The 25,636-nt window shown below is 45.2% G+C and overlaps 1 protein-coding gene across 6 annotated transcripts in view; it reads left to right on the top strand.

The window, feature by feature from the left end:
* Positions 1 to 25,636, top strand: part of depdc5 (DEP domain containing 5, GATOR1 subcomplex subunit) — a 210,389-nt gene that overhangs the window by 25,768 nt on the left and 158,985 nt on the right. For all 6 annotated transcript variants that reach the window (XM_077615705.1, XM_077615704.1, XM_077615703.1 and 3 more), the window contains 3 exons: positions 5,764 to 5,993; positions 6,073 to 6,273; positions 10,649 to 10,784. In XM_077615705.1, the coding sequence (XP_077471831.1) occupies positions 5,764 to 5,993; positions 6,073 to 6,273; positions 10,649 to 10,784 (567 nt within the window). The remainder of the gene's footprint in view (positions 1 to 5,763; positions 5,994 to 6,072; positions 6,274 to 10,648; positions 10,785 to 25,636) is intronic.

The raw sequence follows: 25,636 nt of genomic DNA, 5'->3' as shown, positions 1-25,636 counted from the left end.
TATGTTGGATCTCCCTCTCTCCATACCGATCGACGCCGACGGAAGGGAACCACCATCATACTGGATTTCTGTGCAGCCAATTGTATCTCCTCCACTGTAGAGGGAAAACAGACACTGGTAAGAGCAGTGAGACCAAGGCACAAAGTCCTGCTGCGTTTCGGCAGGAGTTGTATAATTTGTTTCCACCACACCACCACCATAGGTCAGAACGTGGTATCAGGGGTGCAGTCTGTTTTAGGACGTGAGCACACCACGTCTCATTTATCGCCTCCAGCTTCAGACCATGCCCTGTAAGGTTTAAGCAGGTAAAATTATCAAACACAACATGTGTTGAAAAGTTAGCTTTGTCCTTTGCTGCTCTTGGAACAGGGTACACATTATTTCATTTCTCACACTGGCTTACATCTTCTTTTATCATTATCTCCTTTACACAATCAGGGGTAATTTGCGCGGGTACTACTCTTAAGAGAGGTCGGGGCCCCATACGTGTTATGCAGGTTTGATTTATAGTAGTAGCTGCATTTTCCATCAACAATAACCAATTATTTCCCATTTTGGAAATCCCTGTTGCTGGTCATCTCAGATTTTAATTTTACTATGGCGGATCCGGGTGTTTCCATCTCTGACGATTTTCTTACCGCCTCCATAGACATGGTCATTGTTGTTGAGACACAAATGTAAAATTTGTAAAAAGGGTCTTCTCCACCTGCCCATGGACTTAGGAAAAACGTCAGACAAGGATCTTTTCCACAAGTTAATTTGTCAGTCTGAACACTGATTTGTACTCCCCCCATCGTCTGCGTTAATTTTATCATAGGCCTGATGGTTCTTGTGCACGCGTATGTCATCCAAGCTTGCCAATCTTTACCAGTTTCTGCAACAAGGTTTCCCCAATCTCTGTTTTAGGACCGTTATGTACCACACATTCTCTATGAAATCCATATGTATCCTTTGAAATGGATATGTATCTTTTGTAGCTTGACATAAGGGGGAATTGCCCGTGTTTTGGCCGTATATCTGCATATGGATTGAATCCATAATCTCCCCCTTTTTGAGGCATTAAATTCCCCATGACTCAAAATGGCCGCCCTCCTAGATAAGTTTTGTTTTTGTTTAGTCCCCCAAATTTCCCATTAAAAAAAATCCTTTGGTGAAATTCTTTTCCCTTCTTTTTGTTTCTGTCCTACTCTGCCACCGCCGTCCTCGAAAGGCTTATCAGTTATTTCAGAAATCAAATTTCCAAATCCTCTTCCACCTTGATATTAGAATATTGATGTATCTTGGTGGCTAGCCAATTAAAACACAAAAGACAGACACTCATCCACGCTCGCACTCATACTCAAATTCTTGAGGACAACAGGAATACTCCACACTCGGAAGGTCTGGATCCACCCCGCTCTCATTAGTAGATCCTCGAACCGCAAGGTTGATGCCTGAAGGAACTAGGTAATTAATGTATTAGATTCACGTGCCACATATCTAAAAATAGAAATTTGTTCAATTGCCACCGCTCCTTACCCCAGTCAGTCAGCATGTGGACTGCCATGCGAGTGGCTGTGATTAACTATCTATTCGCCAATAATGCAATAACGGAAAAGTTGTGACACATTGAAACACACACACCACCCCTTAAGTTTTTTAACCGTTTGTAAAAACTTTACCTCCATGTTCTGCATTAAGTTACACCCCCTTTCAATGCTATCAAATTTTGCCCATTCTAGACAACCCATCTACTTAAAGCATTACTCAAAGGTTGATATTTTATAATTTGGAGATGCTATTTTTGAAACATAGACATTATTTCATCACTTGTTTCACACCATGAAAGGCCCACCAGAATTTGTTGTAGATATTCCCCTTTATCTAAGCTTGTTATTGCCAATCGTTATCACTGTAACATTTAGGTGTATTAACCCCATAATTGCAATGCAGTAAGTTTTGGCTCTTAATTTGTATGCCCCTAAAGCAATAGACAGCAACGTCATTTGGTTGTATCAATTGATCAATGCTAATATCCTAATAGTCATCAATATGACCTATACCAAAGTATATTTCCCCCTTCATGACAAACAGGGAATGTCTTTTGTGCACTTAAAACACTCCATGTTTCTTCTAGGGAAACTATGCCTATCCTATATCAATTATCTTATTTACCCCAGCCAGGTCCAATTTACCTAATAATTTGGACGAATGCCATGAATTTTCTCATGCCATTTCTTAAGAAAAGAGCTATTTCCTATAGCTCTCTGTTACCACAATAAAAATCTACAATAATTAAATTAGAGAAATAAACCTTTTACTAGGTATTCCCTAATTAAAATTTTCAACGTTTAATAAGGGACCCACACATTGTCACCAATATGCCATAATATTTTAAATGATCCAATCCCTTTTTTTCCTTCAACCAGCCAATCTCCTATATCAAAGTATTTTGAACAATCCAACCATTCAAAAACAGTATTAATATTCTTTTATCCTCCAAAACTAGCTCTCTTTAATTAAGAGCCCATTGAACTCCACAAATAAAAATAATAATAATAATAGCTATCTTGCTCTATTCCCAATTCCAAAGCTTTTACCAAATCAATCTTTGCAAAACAGATTTTCTATCACCCCGAAAGACATTTCTGATTAAATCCAAAGAATAAGTGTGAAGGTCATTGCGGAAACCCTGCTTCTTTTATTATGAAATGTTTAACGGAAGCGTGATCTTAGCTGCTAACTGTGACCTTCACGCTTGCTGCGAAGAAGCAGCCTTATCTTTTGTTTACACATTCCAAAAACGCTCTCTTTTTCTTTTTGTGCACAATGCTCCGCCTCCAGTGCACAATTATAACGCTTTTTAGAGAAGACTAAATTAATTCCTCTCCCGATATCCAACTATATCACAATATCTTGCTAAGCTCCCATAATCACAATATGCTGCAAGCATAACTGTATCATAGCAAAACCCATTTTTGCCCTCAAGTTTGCTTCAGCACCCCAAGGCCAATTATTGTAATGTCTTCATGGAAGGGGGCCCAAAAAAATTTAGTCGCTCTTGCGGTCCGCGCGCATACTGAATGCCTAACACCGTCAAATCCACCGCCCCGCGGTCCACATGTTTCTTCGCGTTCAAATCAGCAGCAAAGACAGCCGCGCTCCCCCGCAGCCGACGCATTATTTGACCAGTTTAGAGTATGACAAAAACGCAGGTTTAGCAACCCCGCTAAACATTTAATTGGCCGTTTTGTATTTCTTTTCGACTGTTAACCAAAATATTCCTGCTAGCGGACGGGATCAAAACCAGGATAAGCCGCAATAAGCCATTTCATTCCATTAAATTGACAGTACATTTAGGTACTATTAACAAAGTATGTTTAGCACTTGGAAATGACCATTTTAATTGCAGTTTTATAAGTTTCAGCATCACACAAAAATTCCAATTGAATTCCATTCACAAAAAATGTGATCTCTGGTTTAACCAAATCAAATGCCAGTGTTTCCATTAAATTTAGCTCAACATCCTCATGTTCAAAATCCTCATTCAAATCATTTTGAGCAGGCATGTCTTGTTTTTAGAACAAAACAGCCCATCGCCTCGCTCCTATCAACCAGCCGAGGACCGCTATTTTTTACAAAACAGAACCTTTTGCCTTTCCCCGCCTCGTCATCAAAAACAATAATTTGTATCTATGGAACAAGCCATGTCACTGCTATCTCCGTTCATATATTATACATATATATTACTTCTACGCATTAGTACGTACATTATCCCGTAGTATCAATATCTTATGCATATTAAGCTAGCAAAACCCTATTTATTTTATCAATAAGTTTAGATGTCTAATTCTAAAAGCGCTCTGATTTTCAACAAATTTCATATCTTTACACGGCAGACGCAGTTGGATAGTCTTCAACCGTCCAGAATCCAGGTGCTGCTGAGAAATAATCCAGCCTGGTAAAGGAATTTCTTTCGCCGTCCACGGTGACTCCAGATATTGAACCGCAGCGTCTGGATTCCTTATCGATGTGTTGACCCCGGCTACTCGAAGGACCAAATGTTGGAATAATGATTACTACCATTTAATCATTATTAGTAATATTTAATTAAAATTGGAAGACATCTTTCAACATAACTGATTACAACTTGCAAGGAGGATACTCATAACGCGCCTTCGTTTCTGAGCATTCTGACGTGCAGTTTATTCTTCATCATATTTAGTCGCGACAAACGGAAAACATTTCATGTAATCTGATTCAAAACAATTGCATAAGACATGAGAATAACACCCTGGAAGGTTAAAAAACAACTGTGTTGCCGAAAAACAGCTGTGTAAGAATTGCAGAAGTAAGCATACAAGGTGACCCGAGCGGATGGGAAACCAAAACAACGGTGTAAGAAATTGCAGAATAAGCATAATATTTTCATTATAAGGTATACAAAGCAGCCGTATTTTTAAACAATAATGCGATTATCGCCATCTGCCAGAGTCCAGGCCAAAACACGGTAAGAGTTTCTTGCCGATCAGCAGGAACACAGGGTTTGTTGCCGTCAATAGTCCTGAAAACAATGAACTGGCTTTGAGCGCAGCTGTGGGGGAAAGTGTCCTCAAGCGTGGTCCCATCATAATTCATGAATTAATTTATAGCCTTATTCCTATTAAAAATCCAACACTATTTTTATCTCCCAACACCTTGCCTCCCATTTGCTATAAGCGATTGGTGCACGCTGTGGGAACTAGTGCTGCCCTGGCTTCGTGTTGAAGCAATAATTATGGCAATAATTTTCTCCTATTATTTTGCATACATATTGCATACAGAATCCTACGTTTTAAGCTTAGGGCCTAAGCACTTTAAAAATTATAAAACTAAGCCTTAGGCCAGGGGTGACCAACTCCGGTCCTCGAGAGCCCCTATCCAGTCTGTTTTCCATATCTCCCTCTTCTAACATACCTGAAATGATGAACTCATCAGCAAGTTGTCCGAAAGCTTCATACCAATCCCGATTATTTGATCCAGGTGTGTTGGTGGAGGGAGACATGGAAATCAGACTGAATAGTGGCCCTCGAGGACCGGAGTTGGCCACTCCGGCCTTAGGGTGTACCATTAGAGATTGTGAAACGAATTATTCTAATTTAATTTATAATATGCTTCTACTTACACAAGATCCAAGTTATGAAACCACTTCTGGAATAAATGAATTCTGTAAGTGGAGATGCCACAGATACATTTAACTTGTTAGTACATTATGGTGTTCACTGTTGACATCTTATTTGAAGATGCATGCTGATGTAGGATGTGTGAGCCGTTTTGTTGTTTTGTTTTATTTTTTTCGCGGGTGTATACCGGAAATGTTCAAATTACTGTTGGGATTAAAGAAAAAAGGAATATTACTACTATTCAGAATTAACAATCACTGTACCCAGTTCTTCTGAATGTGTCGAATGACCCATTTTCCTCAGCCTTTCAAAGAAAAATTCATTATCAACAGCCTGATTGACACCTCTGGTAACAACATTTTTGACATCAGTAATTGAATGCCAGACTGCATTTTTTTTTCCACACCCCTTCCAACAAATTGCTACATTGCATAGCCTGAAGCATATACATCATGAATCTAGTTGGTTTAATGATAATCTACTACAGCCACTGGTTACTTGTTCCACATGTAATAATATAAAATGTACTGATGTCAATTAATCTGGTTAGTCACATTGGACTGATATTATTTTGAACATTACTGTGCAAGATTGCTAAAATTGCTTTAATTGTATCTTTCAGAATTGGTAGGGGTAAAGATAAAATTGGAAAGAAAAACTATGGAACAGTGAATGTTGCACCTGGCCTAGGCACATCCCCTTCTTTGTGTTTTGTTGGTTCTGATGAACAACATAGCCTGGCATCTGATGATAGTCTTGGCCCTCTTTCCAACTCCAACATGTTTCTGATGGCCAGGATGCCCTCAATGGCTTACGAAGTCAGTAGTTCACTAGGATGCACAAGTGCTCAAGGTTGGTTGGATAAGACACAGAGATACAAATCCTACTCAATTAACAGTTTATTTCCCATTAATTGTTATGATATACTCAGAGGTGTTCGAGAAGATGATGGACTCTCAGCGGGACTCAAGTGCCCCTGCTCGTTTCACTGTGGGCAGTGCTGAGTCCACCCTGTACCTGCAGCCGGGAGGTTATACTACCCAGAGAGCGCTTACAAATCCCTTCACACCAACCAGGATCCCAATGAAACTGACATCTAACCGTTGTCGCTGGATGCACACTTTCCCTGTTGGTGAGACATATTTCTTTGAGCGAATGATTTTGAAAGTAACATCACTCATTAAAGGTGTTTTAAAAAGTTCGATTTTGCAATATATTATATAGTACATGTCACAATTCCCATATCAATCATATTGAATTGAATATAATCGGATGCTTTTATTGTCATTATACAAGTATAATAAGATTTAAAGCTTTCACCACATTGTGCACAAATCACAGCAGATGGACAAATAAATCAATAAATAAGTAGTCCAAGTGGGGACAGCAGAGTGAAGCGCGCTTGTTCCACCTGAAGTCCAGGATGAGTTCCATGGTTGTTGGAGACGTTCAGTGCCAAGTCGCACCACTCGCTGAGTCTATGGACACAACAACAAACAAACAGACACAATCTATATATGTGTGTGTGCGTGTGTGGTGTACGTGTGTGGTGTGGTGTGTTGTTTGTGTGGAGTCTGGTGTGTGTGTGGGGGTGGTGTGCGCGTGTATGTGTGTGCGTGTATGTGTGTGTGTGTATGTGTGCGTGTATGTATGCGCGTGTATGTGTGCGTGTATGTATGAATATATATATATATATATATGTGTGTGTGTAATATACATATATATATATATATATATATATATATATATATATATATATATATATATATATATATATGTATGTGTGTGTGTAATATACAGTGGCGGGCGGTGCATTTTCTGGTAGCGCCTTCAACGCATGAATCCAACCCTCAAAAACTATTTTATGGCTATAAAACCTCTACTGCAGCTACAGCTGCGACACATAAAAAATAATCAATACATTAATGCACAAAAATGGGGTAAAATCCACTTCCTAGCATCATTTCATGATTAAATACAAATACTGGAGCTTTTCAGACATTAAAACCAGGCCAGGGGGTGATTTTCCCTGGACAGCGATGAACGTCAATGGCGTACAGGCAAACATTGCCCGAAAATGGGGTAAAATCCAGCCGAAAACAGCATTTATTGATTAAATACAAATACTGGAGCTTTTTAGACATCAGAACCGGGCCCGGAGTATCATTTCCCCGGTAAAAAGACAGCGATGAACGTCGATACGTCCATACGTGAAATGACAAAAAATACACTAAAATTAGGTAAAATCCACTTCCTAGCATCATTTATTGATTGAATACAAATACTGGAGCTTTTGAGACGTTTCAACCAGGCCAGGGGGGTGATTTTTCCCGGGAAAAGACAGCGATGGACGTCAATGGTGAAATGCCAAAAATTAAACTGGGGTAAAATCCACTTCCTAGCAGCATTTTGTGATTAACTACAAACACTGGAGCTTTTCAGATATCAGAACTTGGCCCACAATTGAAATATTATTTAGGAATACATAGCCATATTTTACTCACCAAAAATCCTTTTTACACAATATCCATCCTCCTTTCTTTCTTCCTTCTTTCCTATCGCCATCGAAGCTAATGATGAAAGTCGAGCCTGTCCTGTCATATTTCCGGCATAGTCCGTTTTTAAAATAGCATTAAATCAACACAACAATATACAATTTGCTTGTGGAGCTAAGTTAGCGCACTGAAAGTGCCCCACACACCATTTTCCCGGCTGTAACAGGCTTGCTAGCTTCGGAGTTGACCGCCCTTTCTTAATGATGTCCATTTTTTTCTGAAAAAGCCCGTCTGGAAAATAGCTTTGTGAGCAAACAGAATCTATTTGTTTTTGCTTCTGTCGGCCATAGTGGGTGGAGTTTGCGATCTCGGCTTCCTTGGGTACTGCTTTGGCCCGCCTACTAGCCAATCATAGTTTGTGAAAGCAATGACATGTCCCAGCCAGCAAAATGCTAACGCCTATGAAAAATCATTGTGGGGTTGCCAACTCAAAATCTGATTGGTTAAAAGCAACAATCTAGCTTAATGCAGCAGAGCCCGCAATAACTCATTGTGAAGGCTTTGAGGCAGATCTGATCTGGCAACAAATAATGGCTGAAATGTGATTGGTTAAATGCTTCAATATGAAAACACACATCTGGAAGCAGTGCAACCAGGGGGAAAAGCAATGAAAGGAAGCTAACAGACCATTTGGAATAATAAGTATTGATGGACAAAATATAATATGATTCAGATATTTCTTATATATATATGTATACATATATGTGTATATATATATATATATATATATATATATATATATATATATATACATATATGTGTGTGTATGTGTGTATGTATGTGTGTGTATGTGTGTGTGTGAATGTGAATGTGTGTGTGAATGTGTGTGTGTATGTATGTGTGTATGTGTGTGTATGTATGTGTGTATATGTGTGTGAATGTGTATGTGTGTATATGTATTTGTGTGTGTATGTATGTGTGTGTATATGTATGTGTTTGTATGTGTGTGTATATGTATGTGTGTATATGTATGTGTGTGTATATGTATATGTATATGTGTGTATATGTATGTGTGTATATATGTATGTGTGTACGTATATGTGTGTGTATATGTGTGTGTATATGTGTGTGTATATGTGTGTGTATATAAATGTGTGTATATAAATGTGTGTATGTGTGTGTGTATAAACGTGTGTGTGTATATGTGAATGTGTGTGTGTGTATGTGTGTATATGTGTATATAAATATGTATATGTGTATGTGTATATGTATATGTACACGCACAGATACAGTGGGGCAAATAAGTATTTAGTCAACCACCAATTGTGCAAGTACTCCTTGAAAAGATTAGAGAGGCCTGTAACTGCCAACATTGATAATGGAGTGGTCCGGGCCGGCATACGAGAAGGCCCTCACGTTGCAGAGTCCACCATGCTGAACGAGAGAGGATGCCGCCAACCTTGTCCGAAAATAGAACACTCCAGGCGGACGTGCGAGGTGGTTCCCTCATGGGACATGGAGCACTGATTTGGTGGAGCAAACATAGTACCTACACACATACATTAACACATAACTTAAAAACTGAAAATTATGTTACAACACTCAGAAACAACTCTAAGACAACTGAAAACTAATGAATTAGGGACTCAGTGCCAGCAAGAGCTCTTCCGGCATGGTCTCGGAACAAGATAAAATAGAGGTTTTTGTCAGAAGGTCGCACTCTAAATCCGCCAGTGGCCGTCAACTCGCCGGTCCCCACGTCACCTAATAGCCCCCCGCTTCCCGGTCAGGTGGGCGCTGTTTAAATCAACTTAATAATTTAAACTGTTCAGCTAAAAGGGCTCGTGTGTGTCTATACATGTGCGTGCGTGTATATTACCCCCAGAGAGAAATAATGGTGTCTGAAATTGTCATTGTAGGTGGATGTCCACTGTTAGAGAGATAAAAATGAAACAGAAAAATCATGAATTATGATATTTATTTATTTTTTAAACAATTTTTGTGATACAGCTGCAAATAGTATTTGAACACCTGTAATTACAGAGGTCAATTGTTTCCTGTAGTTTTTCACCGGGTTTGCAAACACTGCGGGAGGCATTTTGGCCCACTCCACACAGATTTCTAGTCTGTCGCTGACTACAATCCTGAATGAAGTTTTGGAAATAAATTGATGTAAATTTAGGTTTTTGTCCATTTTGATTTTTTTCTTTCCATTCGATGTACAAAAGTTGCAATCATCGTCTTAAAGTGCAGTATCGGGATCAAATTGAACTGTGATCTGTGAATCGTAATTCAAATTGTATTGCCATATATCAGGCAATACACAATCTTAATCATCAAACATCATCTGATTTTCTCTTGGATTTGGCCTGGAGACTGCCTCGGTCAGGCCAAAATATATCTTGCATGGAGCTCCAATCCCATTGAGATTGACCCTCATGTTTATCTTATTCCATTTTCTAATAGTTGCACAAACAGTGGATGTTACAAATTTGTTTCTTGCTGATTGTATGGGGTGAACAGGTGTCTTTATGCAGCTATCGACAGGTGCATCTAATTTAGGGTAAAACATGGAGTTGAGGTGGTCTTTTTAAGGCGGACTAACAGGTTGCTGAGGGTCAGACTTTGAGCTGGCTTATTTGCAGCTGTATCACACATATATTGTTAAAAAATACTACATTGGGATTTTTGGATTTTTCCTTTTAGATTATCTTTCTCACAGTAGACATGCACCTACCATGAAATTTTCAGGCACATGGTGATTTCTAAGTGGGAGGACTTGCAATATAGCTAGGCGGTCAAGTACTTATTGAAATTACTGTACGTCGCTTTCCGCAGTCATTTGTCAAAGTTGCACCTGAAGAAGAATTGGTGCAGCAGGCTTTATGTGTTGACCTTTTCGTTTTGCACCAATACGCCACAAAGTTTTTCTTTATACTACAAAACCTGACATTTGAACAGGGGTCCAGTGACTTTATTCCCTATGCATGCCCAATTCTTTTTCTTCTTTAGATCATTTTGGAGAAGCTATTCTAATCCATCACCAGACCAGGAAGGACATTGCTGAACGGCACGACAGCTACCTGAAAAATATTGTTCACACCACAGCTGAGCTTTTGGAACTTTTATATCATGAGGCAACAAAAAGGTTAGATTATGTACATTTAAATCAAGTCAAGTTCATTCACACTACCATTTGAACGTCAGGGGTGATTCAGACAATTTTGTATTGCACTTTAAAACTTAGATTTCATTAATCAACGGTGTAAATGTGTGACAAATTATGGAAACAATTGTCTGAATGACCTGAAACTTTTGTGTTGTATATCTTTGATTTTCTGTCTGATCATAGAAAGATTATTAGCTCAGGAGAAAAAAAAAAAAAAAAAAATATATATATATATATATTTATATATATATATATATATATATATATATATAATTATTTATATAAAGAGAGAGAGAGAGAGTGAGAGAGCGAAAGAGCAAGACACAGACAGACTGACAGACTGACAGACTGACAGACTGACAGACTGACAGACTGACAGACTGACAGACTGACAGACTGACAGACTGACAGACTGACAGACTGACAGACTGACAGACTGACAGACTGACAGACTGACAGACTGACAGACTGACAGGCACAGACTGACAGACAGACAGACAGACTGACAGACACAGACTGACAGACACAGACTGACAGACACAGACTGACAGACACAGACAGACAGACACAGACAGACAGACACAGACAGACAGACACAGACAGACAGACACAGACAGACACAGACAGACACAGACAGACACAGACAGACACAGACAGACACAGACAGACACAGACAGACACAGACAGACACAGACAGACACAGACAGACACAGACAGACACAGACAGACACAGACAGACACAGACAGACACAGACAGACACAGACAGACACAGACAGACACAGACAGACACAGACAGACACAGACAGACACAGACAGACACAGACAGACACAGACAGACACAGACAGACACAGACAGACACAGACAGACACAGACAGACACAGACAGACACAGACAGACACAGACAGACAGACACAGACAGACACAGACAGACACAGACAGACACAGACAGACACAGACAGACAGACACAGACAGACAGACACAGACAGACAGACACAGACAGACAGACACAGACAGACAGACACAGACAGACAGACAGACACAGACAGACAGACACAGACAGACAGACACAGACAGACAGACACAGACAGACAGACACAGACAGACAGACACAGACAGACAGACACAGACAGACAGACAGACACAGACAGACAGACACAGACAGACAGACACAGACAGACAGACACAGACAGACAGACACAGACAGACAGACACAGACAGACAGACAGACACAGACAGACAGACAGACACAGACAGACAGACACAGACAGACAGACACAGACAGACAGACACAGACAGACAGACACAGACAGACAGACAGACAGACAGACACAGACAGACAGACACAGACAGACAGACAGACACAGACAGACAGACAGACACAGACAGACAGACACAGACAGACAGACACAGACAGACAGACACAGACAGACAGACACAGACAGACAGACACAGACACAGACAGACACAGACAGACACAGACACAGACAGACACAGACAGACACAGACAGACACAGACACAGACAGACAGACAGACACAGACAGACAGACAGACACAGACAGACAGACAGACACAGACAGACAGACACAGACAGACAGACACAGACAGACAGACACAGACAGACAGACACAGACAGACAGACAGACACAGACAGACACAGACAGACACAGACAGACACAGACAGACACAGACAGACACAGACAGACACACAGACAGACACACAGACAGACACACAGACAGACACACAGACAGACACACAGACAGACACACAGACAGACACACAGACAGACACAGACAGACACAGACAGACACAGACAGACACAGACAGACACAGACAGACACAGACAGACACAGACAGACACAGACAGACACAGACAGACACAGACAGACACAGACAGACACAGACAGACACAGACAGACACAGACAGACACAGACAGACACAGACAAACACAGACAGACACAGACAGACACAGACAGGCACAGACAGGCACAGACAGGCACAGACAGACAGACACAGACAGACAGACACAGACAGACAGACACAGACACAGACAGACAGACACAGACAGACAGACACAGACAGACAGACACAGACAGACAGACACAGACAGACAGACACAGACAGACAGACACAGACAGACAGACACAGACAGACAGACACAGACAGACAGACACAGACAGACAGACACAGACAGACAGACACAGACAGACACAGACAGACACAGACAGACAGACACAGACAGACAGACAGACACAGACAGACAGACAGACACAGACAGACAGACAGACACAGACAGACAGACACAGACAGACAGACACAGACAGACAGACACAGACAGACAGACACAGACAGACAGACACAGACAGACAGACACAGACAGACAGACACAGACAGACAGACACAGACAGACAGACACAGACAGACAGACACAGAGAGACAGACACAGACAGACACAGAGAGACAGACAGACACAGACAGACACAGACAGACACAGACAGACACAGACAGACACAGACAGACACAGACAGACACAGACAGACACAGACAGACACAGACAGACACAGACAGACACAGACAGACACAGACAGACACAGACAGACACAGACAGACACAGACAGACACAGACAGACACAGACAGACACAGACAGACACAGACAGACACAGACAGACACAGACAGACACAGACAGACACAGACAGACACAGACAGACACAGACAGACACAGACAGACACAGACAGACACAGACAGACACAGACAGACACAGACAGACACAGACAGACACAGACAGACACAGACAGACACAGACAGACACAGACAGACACAGACAGACACAGACAGACACAGACAGACACAGACAGACACAGACAGACACAGACAGACACAGACAGACACAGACAGACACAGACAGACACAGACAGACACAGACAGACACAGACAGACACAGACAGACACAGACAGACACAGACAGACACAGACAGACACAGACAGACACAGACAGACACAGACAGACACAGACAGACACAGACAGACACAGACAGACACAGACAGACACAGACAGACACAGACAGACACAGACAGACACAGACAGACACAGACAGACACAGACAGACACAGACAGACACAGACAGACACAGACAGACACAGACAGACAGACACAGACAGACACAGACAGACACAGACAGACCCAGACAGACACAGACAGACACAGACAGACACAGACAGACACAGACAGACAGACACAGACAGACAGACACAGACAGACAGACACAGACAGACAGACACAGACAGACAGACACAGACAGACAGACACAGACAGACACAGACAGACAGACACAGACAGACAGACACAGACAGACAGACACAGACAGACAGACACAGACAGACAGACACAGACAGACACAGACAGACAGACACAGACAGACAGACACAGACAGACAGACACAGACAGACAGACAGGCACAGACAGACAGGCACAGACAGACAGGCACAGACAGACAGACACACACACACAGACACACAGACACACACACAGACAGACAGACACAGACAGACACAGACAGACACAGACAGACACAGACAGACACAGACAGACACAGACAGACACAGACAGACACAGACAGACACAGACAGACACAGACAGACACAGACAGACACAGACAGACACAGACAGACACAGACAGACACAGACAGACACAGACAGACACAGACAGACACAGACAGACACAGACAGACACAGACAGACACAGACAGACACAGACAGACACAGACAGACACAGACAGACACAGACAGACACAGACAGACACAGACAGACACAGACAGACACAGAGGGGACACAGACAGACACAGACAGACACAGACAGACACAGACAGACACAGACAGACAGACAGACAGACAGACACAGACAGACACAGACAGACACAGACAGACACAGACAGACACAGACAGACACAGACAGACACAGACAGACAGACAGACACTGACAGACAGACACAGACAGACAGACAGACACTGACAGACAGACACAGACAGACACAGACAGACACAGACAGACACAGACAGACACAGACAGACACAGACAGACACAGACAGACACAGACAGACACAGACAGACACAGACAGACACAGACAGACACAGACAGACACAGACAGACACAGACAGACACAGACAGACACAGACAGACACAGACAGACACAGACAGACACAGACAGACACAGACAGACACAGACAGACACAGACAGACACAGACAGACACAGACAGACACAGACAGACACAGACAGACACAGACAGACACAGACAGACACAGACAGACACAGACAGACACAGACAGACACAGACAGACACAGACAGACACAGACAGACACAGACAGACACAGACAGACACAGACAGACACAGACAGACAGACACAGACAGACAGACACAGACAGACACAGACAGACAGACACAGACAGACAGACACAGACAGACACAGACAGACAGACAGACACAGACAGACACAGACAGACAGACAGACAGACACAGACAGACAGACACAGACAGACAGACAGACACAGACAGACAGACAGGCACAGACAGACAGACAGGCACAGACAGACAGGCACAGACAGACAGACACACACACAGACACACACACAGACAGACACAGACAGACACAGACAGACACAGACAGACACAGACAGACACAGACAGACACAGACAGACACAGACAGACACAGACAGACACAGACAGACACAGACAGACACAGACAGACACAGACAGACACAGACAGACACAGACAGACACAGACAGACACAGACAGACACAGACAGACACAGACAGACACAGACAGACACAGACAGACACAGACAGACACAGACAGACACAGACAGACACAGACAGACACAGACAGACACAGACAGACACAGACAGACACAGACAGACACAGACAGACACAGACAGACACAGACAGACACAGACAGACACAGACAGACACAGACAGACACAGACAGACACAGACAGACACAGACAGACACAGACAGACACAGACAGACACAGACAGACACAGACAGACACAGACAGACACAGACAGACACAGACAGACACAGACAGACACAGACAGACACAGACAGACACAGACAGACACAGACAGACACAGACAGACACAGACAGACACAGACAGACACAGACAGACACAGACAGACACAGACAGACACAGACAGACACAGACAGACACAGACAGACACAGACAGACACAGACAGACACAGACAGACACAGACAGACACAGACAGACACAGACAGACACAGACAGACACAGACAGACACAGACAGACACAGACAGACACAGACAGACACAGACAGACACAGACAGACACAGACAGACACAGACAGACACAGACAGACACAGACAGACACAGACAGACACAGACAGACACAGACAGACACAGACAGACACAGACAGACACAGACAGACACAGACAGACACAGACAGACACAGACAGACACAGACAGACACAGACAGACACAGACAGACACAGACAGACACAGACAGACACAGACAGACACAGACAGACACAGACAGACACAGACAGACACAGACAGACACAGACAGACACAGACAGACACAGACAGACACAGACAGACACAGACAGACACAGACAGACACAGACAGACACAGACAGACACAGACAGACACAGACAGACACAGACAGACACAGACAGACACAGACAGACACAGACAGACACAGACAGACACAGACAGACACAGACAGACACAGACAGACACAGACAGACACAGACAGACACAGACAGACACAGACAGACACAGACAGACCCAGACAGACCCAGACAGACACAGACAGACCCAGACAGACACAGACAGACACAGACAGACCCAGACAGACACAGACAGACACAGACAGACACAGACAGACAGACACAGACAGACAGACACAGACAGACAGACACAGACAGACAGACACAGACAGACAGACACAGACAGACAGACACAGACAGACAGACACAGACAGACACAGACAGACAGACACAGACAGACAGACACAGACAGACAGACACAGACAGACACAGACAGACACAGACAGACACAGACAGACACAGACAGACACAGACAGACACAGACAGACACAGACAGACACAGACAGACACAGACAGACACAGACAGACACAGACAGACACAGACAGACACAGACAGACACAGACAGACACAGACAGACACAGACAGACACAGACAGACACAGACAGACACAGACAGACACAGACAGACACAGACAGACACAGACAGACACAGACAGACACAGACAGACACAGACAGACACAGACAGACACAGACAGACACAGACAGACACAGACAGACACAGACAGACACAGACAGACACAGACAGACACAGACAGACACAGACAGACACAGACAGACACAGACAGACACAGACAGACACAGACAGACACAGACAGACACAGACAGACACAGACAGACACAGACAGACACAGACAGACACAGACAGACACAGACAGACACAGACAGACACAGACAGACACAGACAGACACAGACAGACACAGACAGACACAGACAGACACAGACAGACACAGACAGACACAGACAGACACAGACAGACACAGACAGACACAGACAGACACAGACAGACACAGACAGACACAGACAGACACAGACAGACACAGACAGACAGACACAGACAGACACAGACAGACACAGACAGACAGACACAGACAGACACAGACAGACAGACACAGACAGACACAGACAGACACAGACAGACACAGACAGACACAGACAGACACAGACAGACACAGACAGACACAGACAGACACAGACAGACACAGACAGACACAGACAGACACAGACAGACACAGACAGACACAGACAGACACAGACAGACACAGACAGACACAGACAGACACAGACAGACACAGACAGACAGACACAGACAGACACAGACAGACAGACACAGACAGACAGACACAGACAGACAGACACAGACAGACACAGACAGACACAGACAGACAGACACAGACAGACACAGACAGACAGACACAGACAGACAGACACAGACACAGACAGACAGACAGACAGACAGACAGACAGACAGACAGATACAGACACAGACAGACAGACAGACAGACAGACAGACAGACAGACAGACACAGACAGACAGACAGACAGACACAGACAGACACAGACAGACACAGACAGACACAGACAGACACAGACAGACACAGACAGACACAGACAGACACAGACAGACACAGACAGACACAGACAGACACAGACAGACACAGACAGACACAGACAGACACAGACAGACACAGACAGACACAGACAGACACAGACAGACACAGACAGACACAGACAGACACAGACAGACACAGACAGACACAGACAGACACAGACAGACACAGACAGACACAGACAGACACAGACAGACACAGACAGACACAGACAGACACAGACAGACACAGACAGACACAGACAGACACAGACAGACACAGACAGACACAGACAGACACAGACAGACACAGACAGACACAGACAGACACAGACAGACACAGACAGACACAGACAGACACAGACAGACACAGACAGACACAGACAGACACAGACAGACACAGACAGACACAGACAGACACAGACAGACACAGACAGACACAGACAGACACAGACAGACACAGACAGACACAGACAGACACAGACAGACACAGACAGACACAGACAGACACAGACAGACACAGACAGACACAGACAGACACAGACAGACACAGACAGACACAGACAGACACAGACAGACACAGACAGACACAGACAGACACAGACAGACACAGACAGACACAGACAGACACAGACAGACACAGACAGACACAGACAGACACAGACAGACAGACAGACAGACAGACAGACAGACAGACACAGACAGACACAGACAGACACAGACAGACACAGACAGACACAGACAGACACAGACAGACACAGACAGACACAGACAGACACAGACAGACACAGACAGACACAGACAGACACAGACAGACACAGACAGACACAGACAGACACAGACAGACACAGACAGACACAGACAGACACAGACAGACACAGACAGACACAGACAGACACAGACAGACACAGACAGACACAGACAGACACAGACAGACACAGACAGACACAGACAGACACAGACAGACACAGACAGACACAGACAGACACAGACAGACACAGACAGACACAGACAGACACAGACAGACAGACACAGACAGACACAGACAGACACAGACAGACAGACACAGACAGACAGACACAGACAGACAGACACAGACAGACAGACACAGACAGACAGACACAGACAGACAGACACAGACAGACAGACACAGACAGACAGACACAGACAGACAGACACAGACAGACAGACACAGACAGACAGACACAGACAGACAGACACAGACAGACAGACACAGACAGACAGACAGGCACAGACAGACAGACAGGCACAGACAGACACAGACAGACACAGACAGACACAGACAGACACAGACAGACAGACAGACAGACAGACACAGACAGACAGACAGACAGACACAGACAGACAGACAGACACAGACAGACAGACAGACAGACACAGACAGACACAGACAGACACAGACAGACACAGACAGACACAGACAGACACAGACAGACACAGACAGACACAGACAGACACAGACAGACACAGACAGACACAGACAGACACAGACAGACACAGACAGACACAGACAGACACAGACAGACACAGACAGACACAGACAGACACAGACAGACACAGACAGACACAGACAGACACAGACAGACACAGACAGACACAGACAGACACAGACAGACACAGACAGACACAGACACAGACAGACACAGACAGACACAGACAGACACAGACAGACACAGACAGACACAGACAGACACAGACAGACACAGACAGACACAGACAGACACAGACAGACACAGACAGACACAGACAGACACAGACAGACACAGACAGACACAGACAGACACAGACAGACACAGACAGACACAGACAGACACAGACAGACACAGACAGACACAGACAGACACAGACAGACACAGACAGACACAGACAGACACAGACAGACACAGACAGACACAGACAGACACAGACAGACACAGACAGACACAGACAGACACAGACAGACACAGACAGACACAGACAGACACAGACAGACACAGACAGACAGACAGACAGACACAGACAGACACAGACAGACAGACACAGACAGACACAGACAGACACAGACAGACACAGACAGACACAGACAGACACAGACAGACACAGACAGACACAGACAGACACAGACAGACACAGACAGACACAGACAGACACAGACAGACACAGACAGACACAGACAGACACAGACAGACACAGACAGACACAGACAGACACAGACAGACACAGACAGACACAGACAGACACAGACAGACACAGACAGACACAGACAGACACAGACAGACACAGACAGACACAGACAGACAGACAGACAGACAGACAGACACAGACACAGACACAGACAGACACAGACAGACACAGACAGACACAGACAGACACAGACAGACACAGACAGACACAGACAGACACAGACAGACACAGACACAGACAGACACAGACAGACACAGACAGACACAGACAGACACAGACAGACACAGACAGACACAGACAGACACAGACAGACACAGACAGACACAGACAGACACAGACAGACACAGACAGACACAGACAGACACAGACAGACACAGACAGACACAGACAGACACAGACAGACACAGACAGACACAGACAGACACAGACAGACACAGACAGACACAGACAGACACAGACAGACACAGACAGACACAGACAGACACAGACAGACACAGACAGACACAGACAGACACAGACAGACACAGACAGACACAGACAGACACAGACAGACACAGACAGACACAGACAGACACAGACAGACACAGACAGACACAGACAGACACAGACAGACACAGACAGACACAGACAGACACAGACAGACACAGACAGACACAGACAGACACAGACAGACACAGACAGACACAGACAGACACAGACAGACACAGACAGACACAGACAGACACAGACAGACACAGACAGACACAGACAGACACAGACAGACACAGACAGACACAGACAGACACAGACAGACACAGACAGACACAGACAGACACAGACAGACACAGACAGACACAGACAGACACAGACAGACACAGACAGACACAGACAGACACAGACAGACACAGACAGACACAGACAGACACAGACAGACACAGACAGACACAGACAGACACAGACAGACACAGACAGACACAGACAGACACAGACAGACACAGACAGACACAGACAGACACAGACAGACACAGACAGACACAGACAGACACAGACAGACACAGACAGACACAGACAGACACAGACAGACACAGACAGACAGACACAGACAGACACAGACAGACAGACACAGACAGACACAGACAGACACAGACAGACACAGACAGACACAGACAGACACAGACAGACAGACACAGACAGACAGACACAGACAGACAGACACAGACAGACAGACACAGACAGACAGACACAGACAGACAGACACAGACAGACAGACAGACACAGACAGACAGACACAGACAGACAGACACAGACAGACAGACACAGACAGACAGACACAGACAGACAGACACAGACAGACAGACACAGACAGACAGACACAGACAGACAGACACAGACAGACAGAGACACAGACACACAGACACACACACACACACAGACACACAGACACACACAGACAGACAGACACAGACAGACACAGACAGACAGACACAGACAGACAGACACAGACAGACAGACACAGACAGACAGACACAGACAGACACAGACAGACACAGACAGACACAGACAGACACAGACAGACACAGACAGACACAGACAGACACAGACAGACACAGACAGACACAGACAGACACAGACAGACACAGACAGACACAGACAGACACAGACAGACACAGACAGACACAGACAGACACAGACAGACACAGACAGACACAGACAGACACAGACAGACACAGACAGACACAGACAGACACAGACAGACACAGACAGACACAGACAGACACAGACAGACACAGACAGACACAGACAGACACAGACAGACACAGACAGACACAGACAGACAGACAGACAGACACAGACAGACAGACACAGACAGACAGACACAGACAGACAGACACAGACAGACAGACACAGACAGACACAGACAGACACAGACAGACACAGACAGACACAGACAGACACAGACAGACACAGACAGACACAGACAGACACAGACAGACACAGACAGACACAGACAGACACAGACAGACACAGACAGACACAGACAGACACAGACAGACACAGACAGACACAGACAGACACAGACAGACACAGACAGACACAGACAGACACAGACAGACACAGACAGACACAGACAGACACAGACAGACACAGACAGACACAGACAGACACAGACAGACACAGACAGACACAGACAGACACAGACAGACACAGACAGACACAGACAGACACAGACAGACACAGACAGACACAGACAGACACAGACAGACACAGACAGACACAGACAGACACAGACAGACACAGACAGACACAGACAGACACAGACAGACACAGACAGACAGACAGACAGACAGACAGACACAGACACAGACACAGACAGACACAGACAGACACAGACAGACACAGACAGACACAGACAGACACAGACAGACACAGACAGACACAGACAGACACAGACACAGACAGACACAGACAGACACAGACAGACACAGACAGACACAGACAGACACAGACAGACACAGACAGACACAGACAGACACAGACAGACACAGACAGACACAGACAGACACAGACAGACACAGACAGACACAGACAGACACAGACAGACACAGACAGACACAGACAGACACAGACAGACACAGACAGACACAGACAGACACAGACAGACACAGACAGACACAGACAGACACAGACAGACACAGACAGACACAGACAGACACAGACAGACACAGACAGACACAGACAGACACAGACAGACACAGACAGACACAGACAGACACAGACAGACACAGACAGACACAGACAGACACAGACAGACACAGACAGACACAGACAGACACAGACAGACACAGACAGACACAGACAGACACAGACAGACACAGACAGACACAGACAGACACAGACAGACACAGACAGACACAGACAGACACAGACAGACACAGACAGACACAGACAGACACAGACAGACACAGACAGACACAGACAGACACAGACAGACACAGACAGACACAGACAGACACAGACAGACACAGACAGACACAGACAGACACAGACAGACACAGACAGACACAGACAGACACAGACAGACACAGACAGACACAGACAGACACAGACAGACACAGACAGACACAGACAGACACAGACAGACACAGACAGACACAGACAGACACAGACAGACACAGACAGACACAGACAGACACAGACAGACACAGACAGACACAGACAGACACAGACAGACACAGACAGACACAGACAGACACAGACAGACACAGACAGACACAGACAGACACAGACAGACACAGACAGACACAGACAGACACAGACAGACACAGACAGACACAGACAGACAGACACAGACAGACAGACACAGACAGACAGACACAGACAGACACAGACAGACACAGACAGACACAGACAGACACAGACAGACAGACACAGACAGACACAGACAGACACAGACAGACACAGACAGACAGACACAGACAGACACAGACAGACACAGACAGACAGACACAGACAGACACAGACAGACACAGACAGACAGACACAGACAGACACAGACAGACAGACACAGACAGACAGACACAGACAGACACAGACAGACAGACACAGACAGACACAGACAGACAGACACAGACAGACAGACACAGACACAGACAGACAGACAGACAGACAGACAGACAGACAGACAGACACAGACAGACACAGACAGACACAGACAGACACAGACAGACACAGACAGACACAGACAGACACAGACAGACACAGACAGACACCGACAGACACCGACAGACACAGACAGACACAGACAGACACAGACAGACACAGACAGACACAGACAGACACAGACAGACACAGACAGACACAGACAGACACAGACAGACACAGACAGACACAGACAGACACAGACAGACACAGACAGACACAGACAGACACAGACAGACACAGACAGACACAGACAGACACAGACAGACACAGACAGACACAGACAGACACAGACAGACACAGACAGACACAGACAGACAGACACAGACACAGACAGACAGACACAGACAGACAGACACAGACAGACAGACAGACACAGACAGACAGACACAGACAGACAGACACAGACAGACAGACACAGACAGACAGACAGGCACAGACAGACAGACAGGCACAGACAGACAGGCACAGACAGACAGGCACAGACAGACAGACACACACACACAGACACACAGACACACACACACAGACAGACAGACACAGACAGACACAGACAGACACAGACAGACACAGACAGACACAGACAGACACAGACAGACACAGACAGACACAGACAGACACAGACAGACACAGACAGACACAGACAGACACAGACAGACACAGACAGACACAGACACAGACAGACACAGACAGACACAGACAGACACAGACAGACACAGACAGACACAGACAGACACAGACAGACACAGACAGACACAGACAGACACAGACAGACACAGACAGACATAGACAGACACAGACAGACACAGACAGACACAGACAGACACAGACAGACACAGACAGACACAGACAGACACAGACAGACACAGACAGACACAGACAGACACAGACAGACACAGACAGACACAGACAGACACAGACAGACACAGACAGACACAGACAGACACAGACAGACAGACACAGACAGACACAGACAGACACAGACAGACACAGACAGACACAGACAGACACAGACAGACACAGACAGACAGACACAGACAGACAGACACAGACAGACAGACACAGACAGACAGACACAGACAGACAGACACAGACACAGACAGACAGACAGACAGACAGACACAGACAGACACAGACAGACACAGACAGACACAGACAGACACAGACAGACACAGACAGACACAGACAGACACAGACAGACACAGACAGACACAGACAGACACAGACAGACACAGACAGACACAGACAGACACAGACAGACACAGACAGACACAGACAGACACAGACAGACACAGACAGACACAGACAGACACAGACAGACACAGACAGACACAGACAGACACAGACAGACACAGACAGACACAGACAGACAGACACAGACAGACACAGACAGACACAGACAGACAGACACAGACAGACAGACACAGACAGACAGACACAGACAGACAGACACAGACAGACAGACACAGACAGACAGACACAGACAGACAGACACAGACAGACAGACACAGACAGACAGACACAGACAGACAGACACAGACAGACAGACACAGACAGACAGACACAGACAGACAGACACAGACAGACAGAGACACAGACACACAGACACACACACACACAGACACACAGACACACACAGACAGACAGACACAGACAGACACAGACAGACAGACACAGACAGACAGACACAGACAGACACAGACAGACACAGACAGACACAGACAGACACAGACAGACACAGACA

The sequence above is a fragment of the Stigmatopora argus genome, chromosome 12 (genome assembly GCF_051989625.1).
Source record: "Stigmatopora argus isolate UIUO_Sarg chromosome 12, RoL_Sarg_1.0, whole genome shotgun sequence".
Taxonomy (NCBI): Eukaryota; Metazoa; Chordata; class Actinopteri; order Syngnathiformes; family Syngnathidae; genus Stigmatopora; species Stigmatopora argus.
Note: the sequence above shows the minus strand (reverse complement) of the source record. Positions and strands in the feature narration are given on the sequence as shown.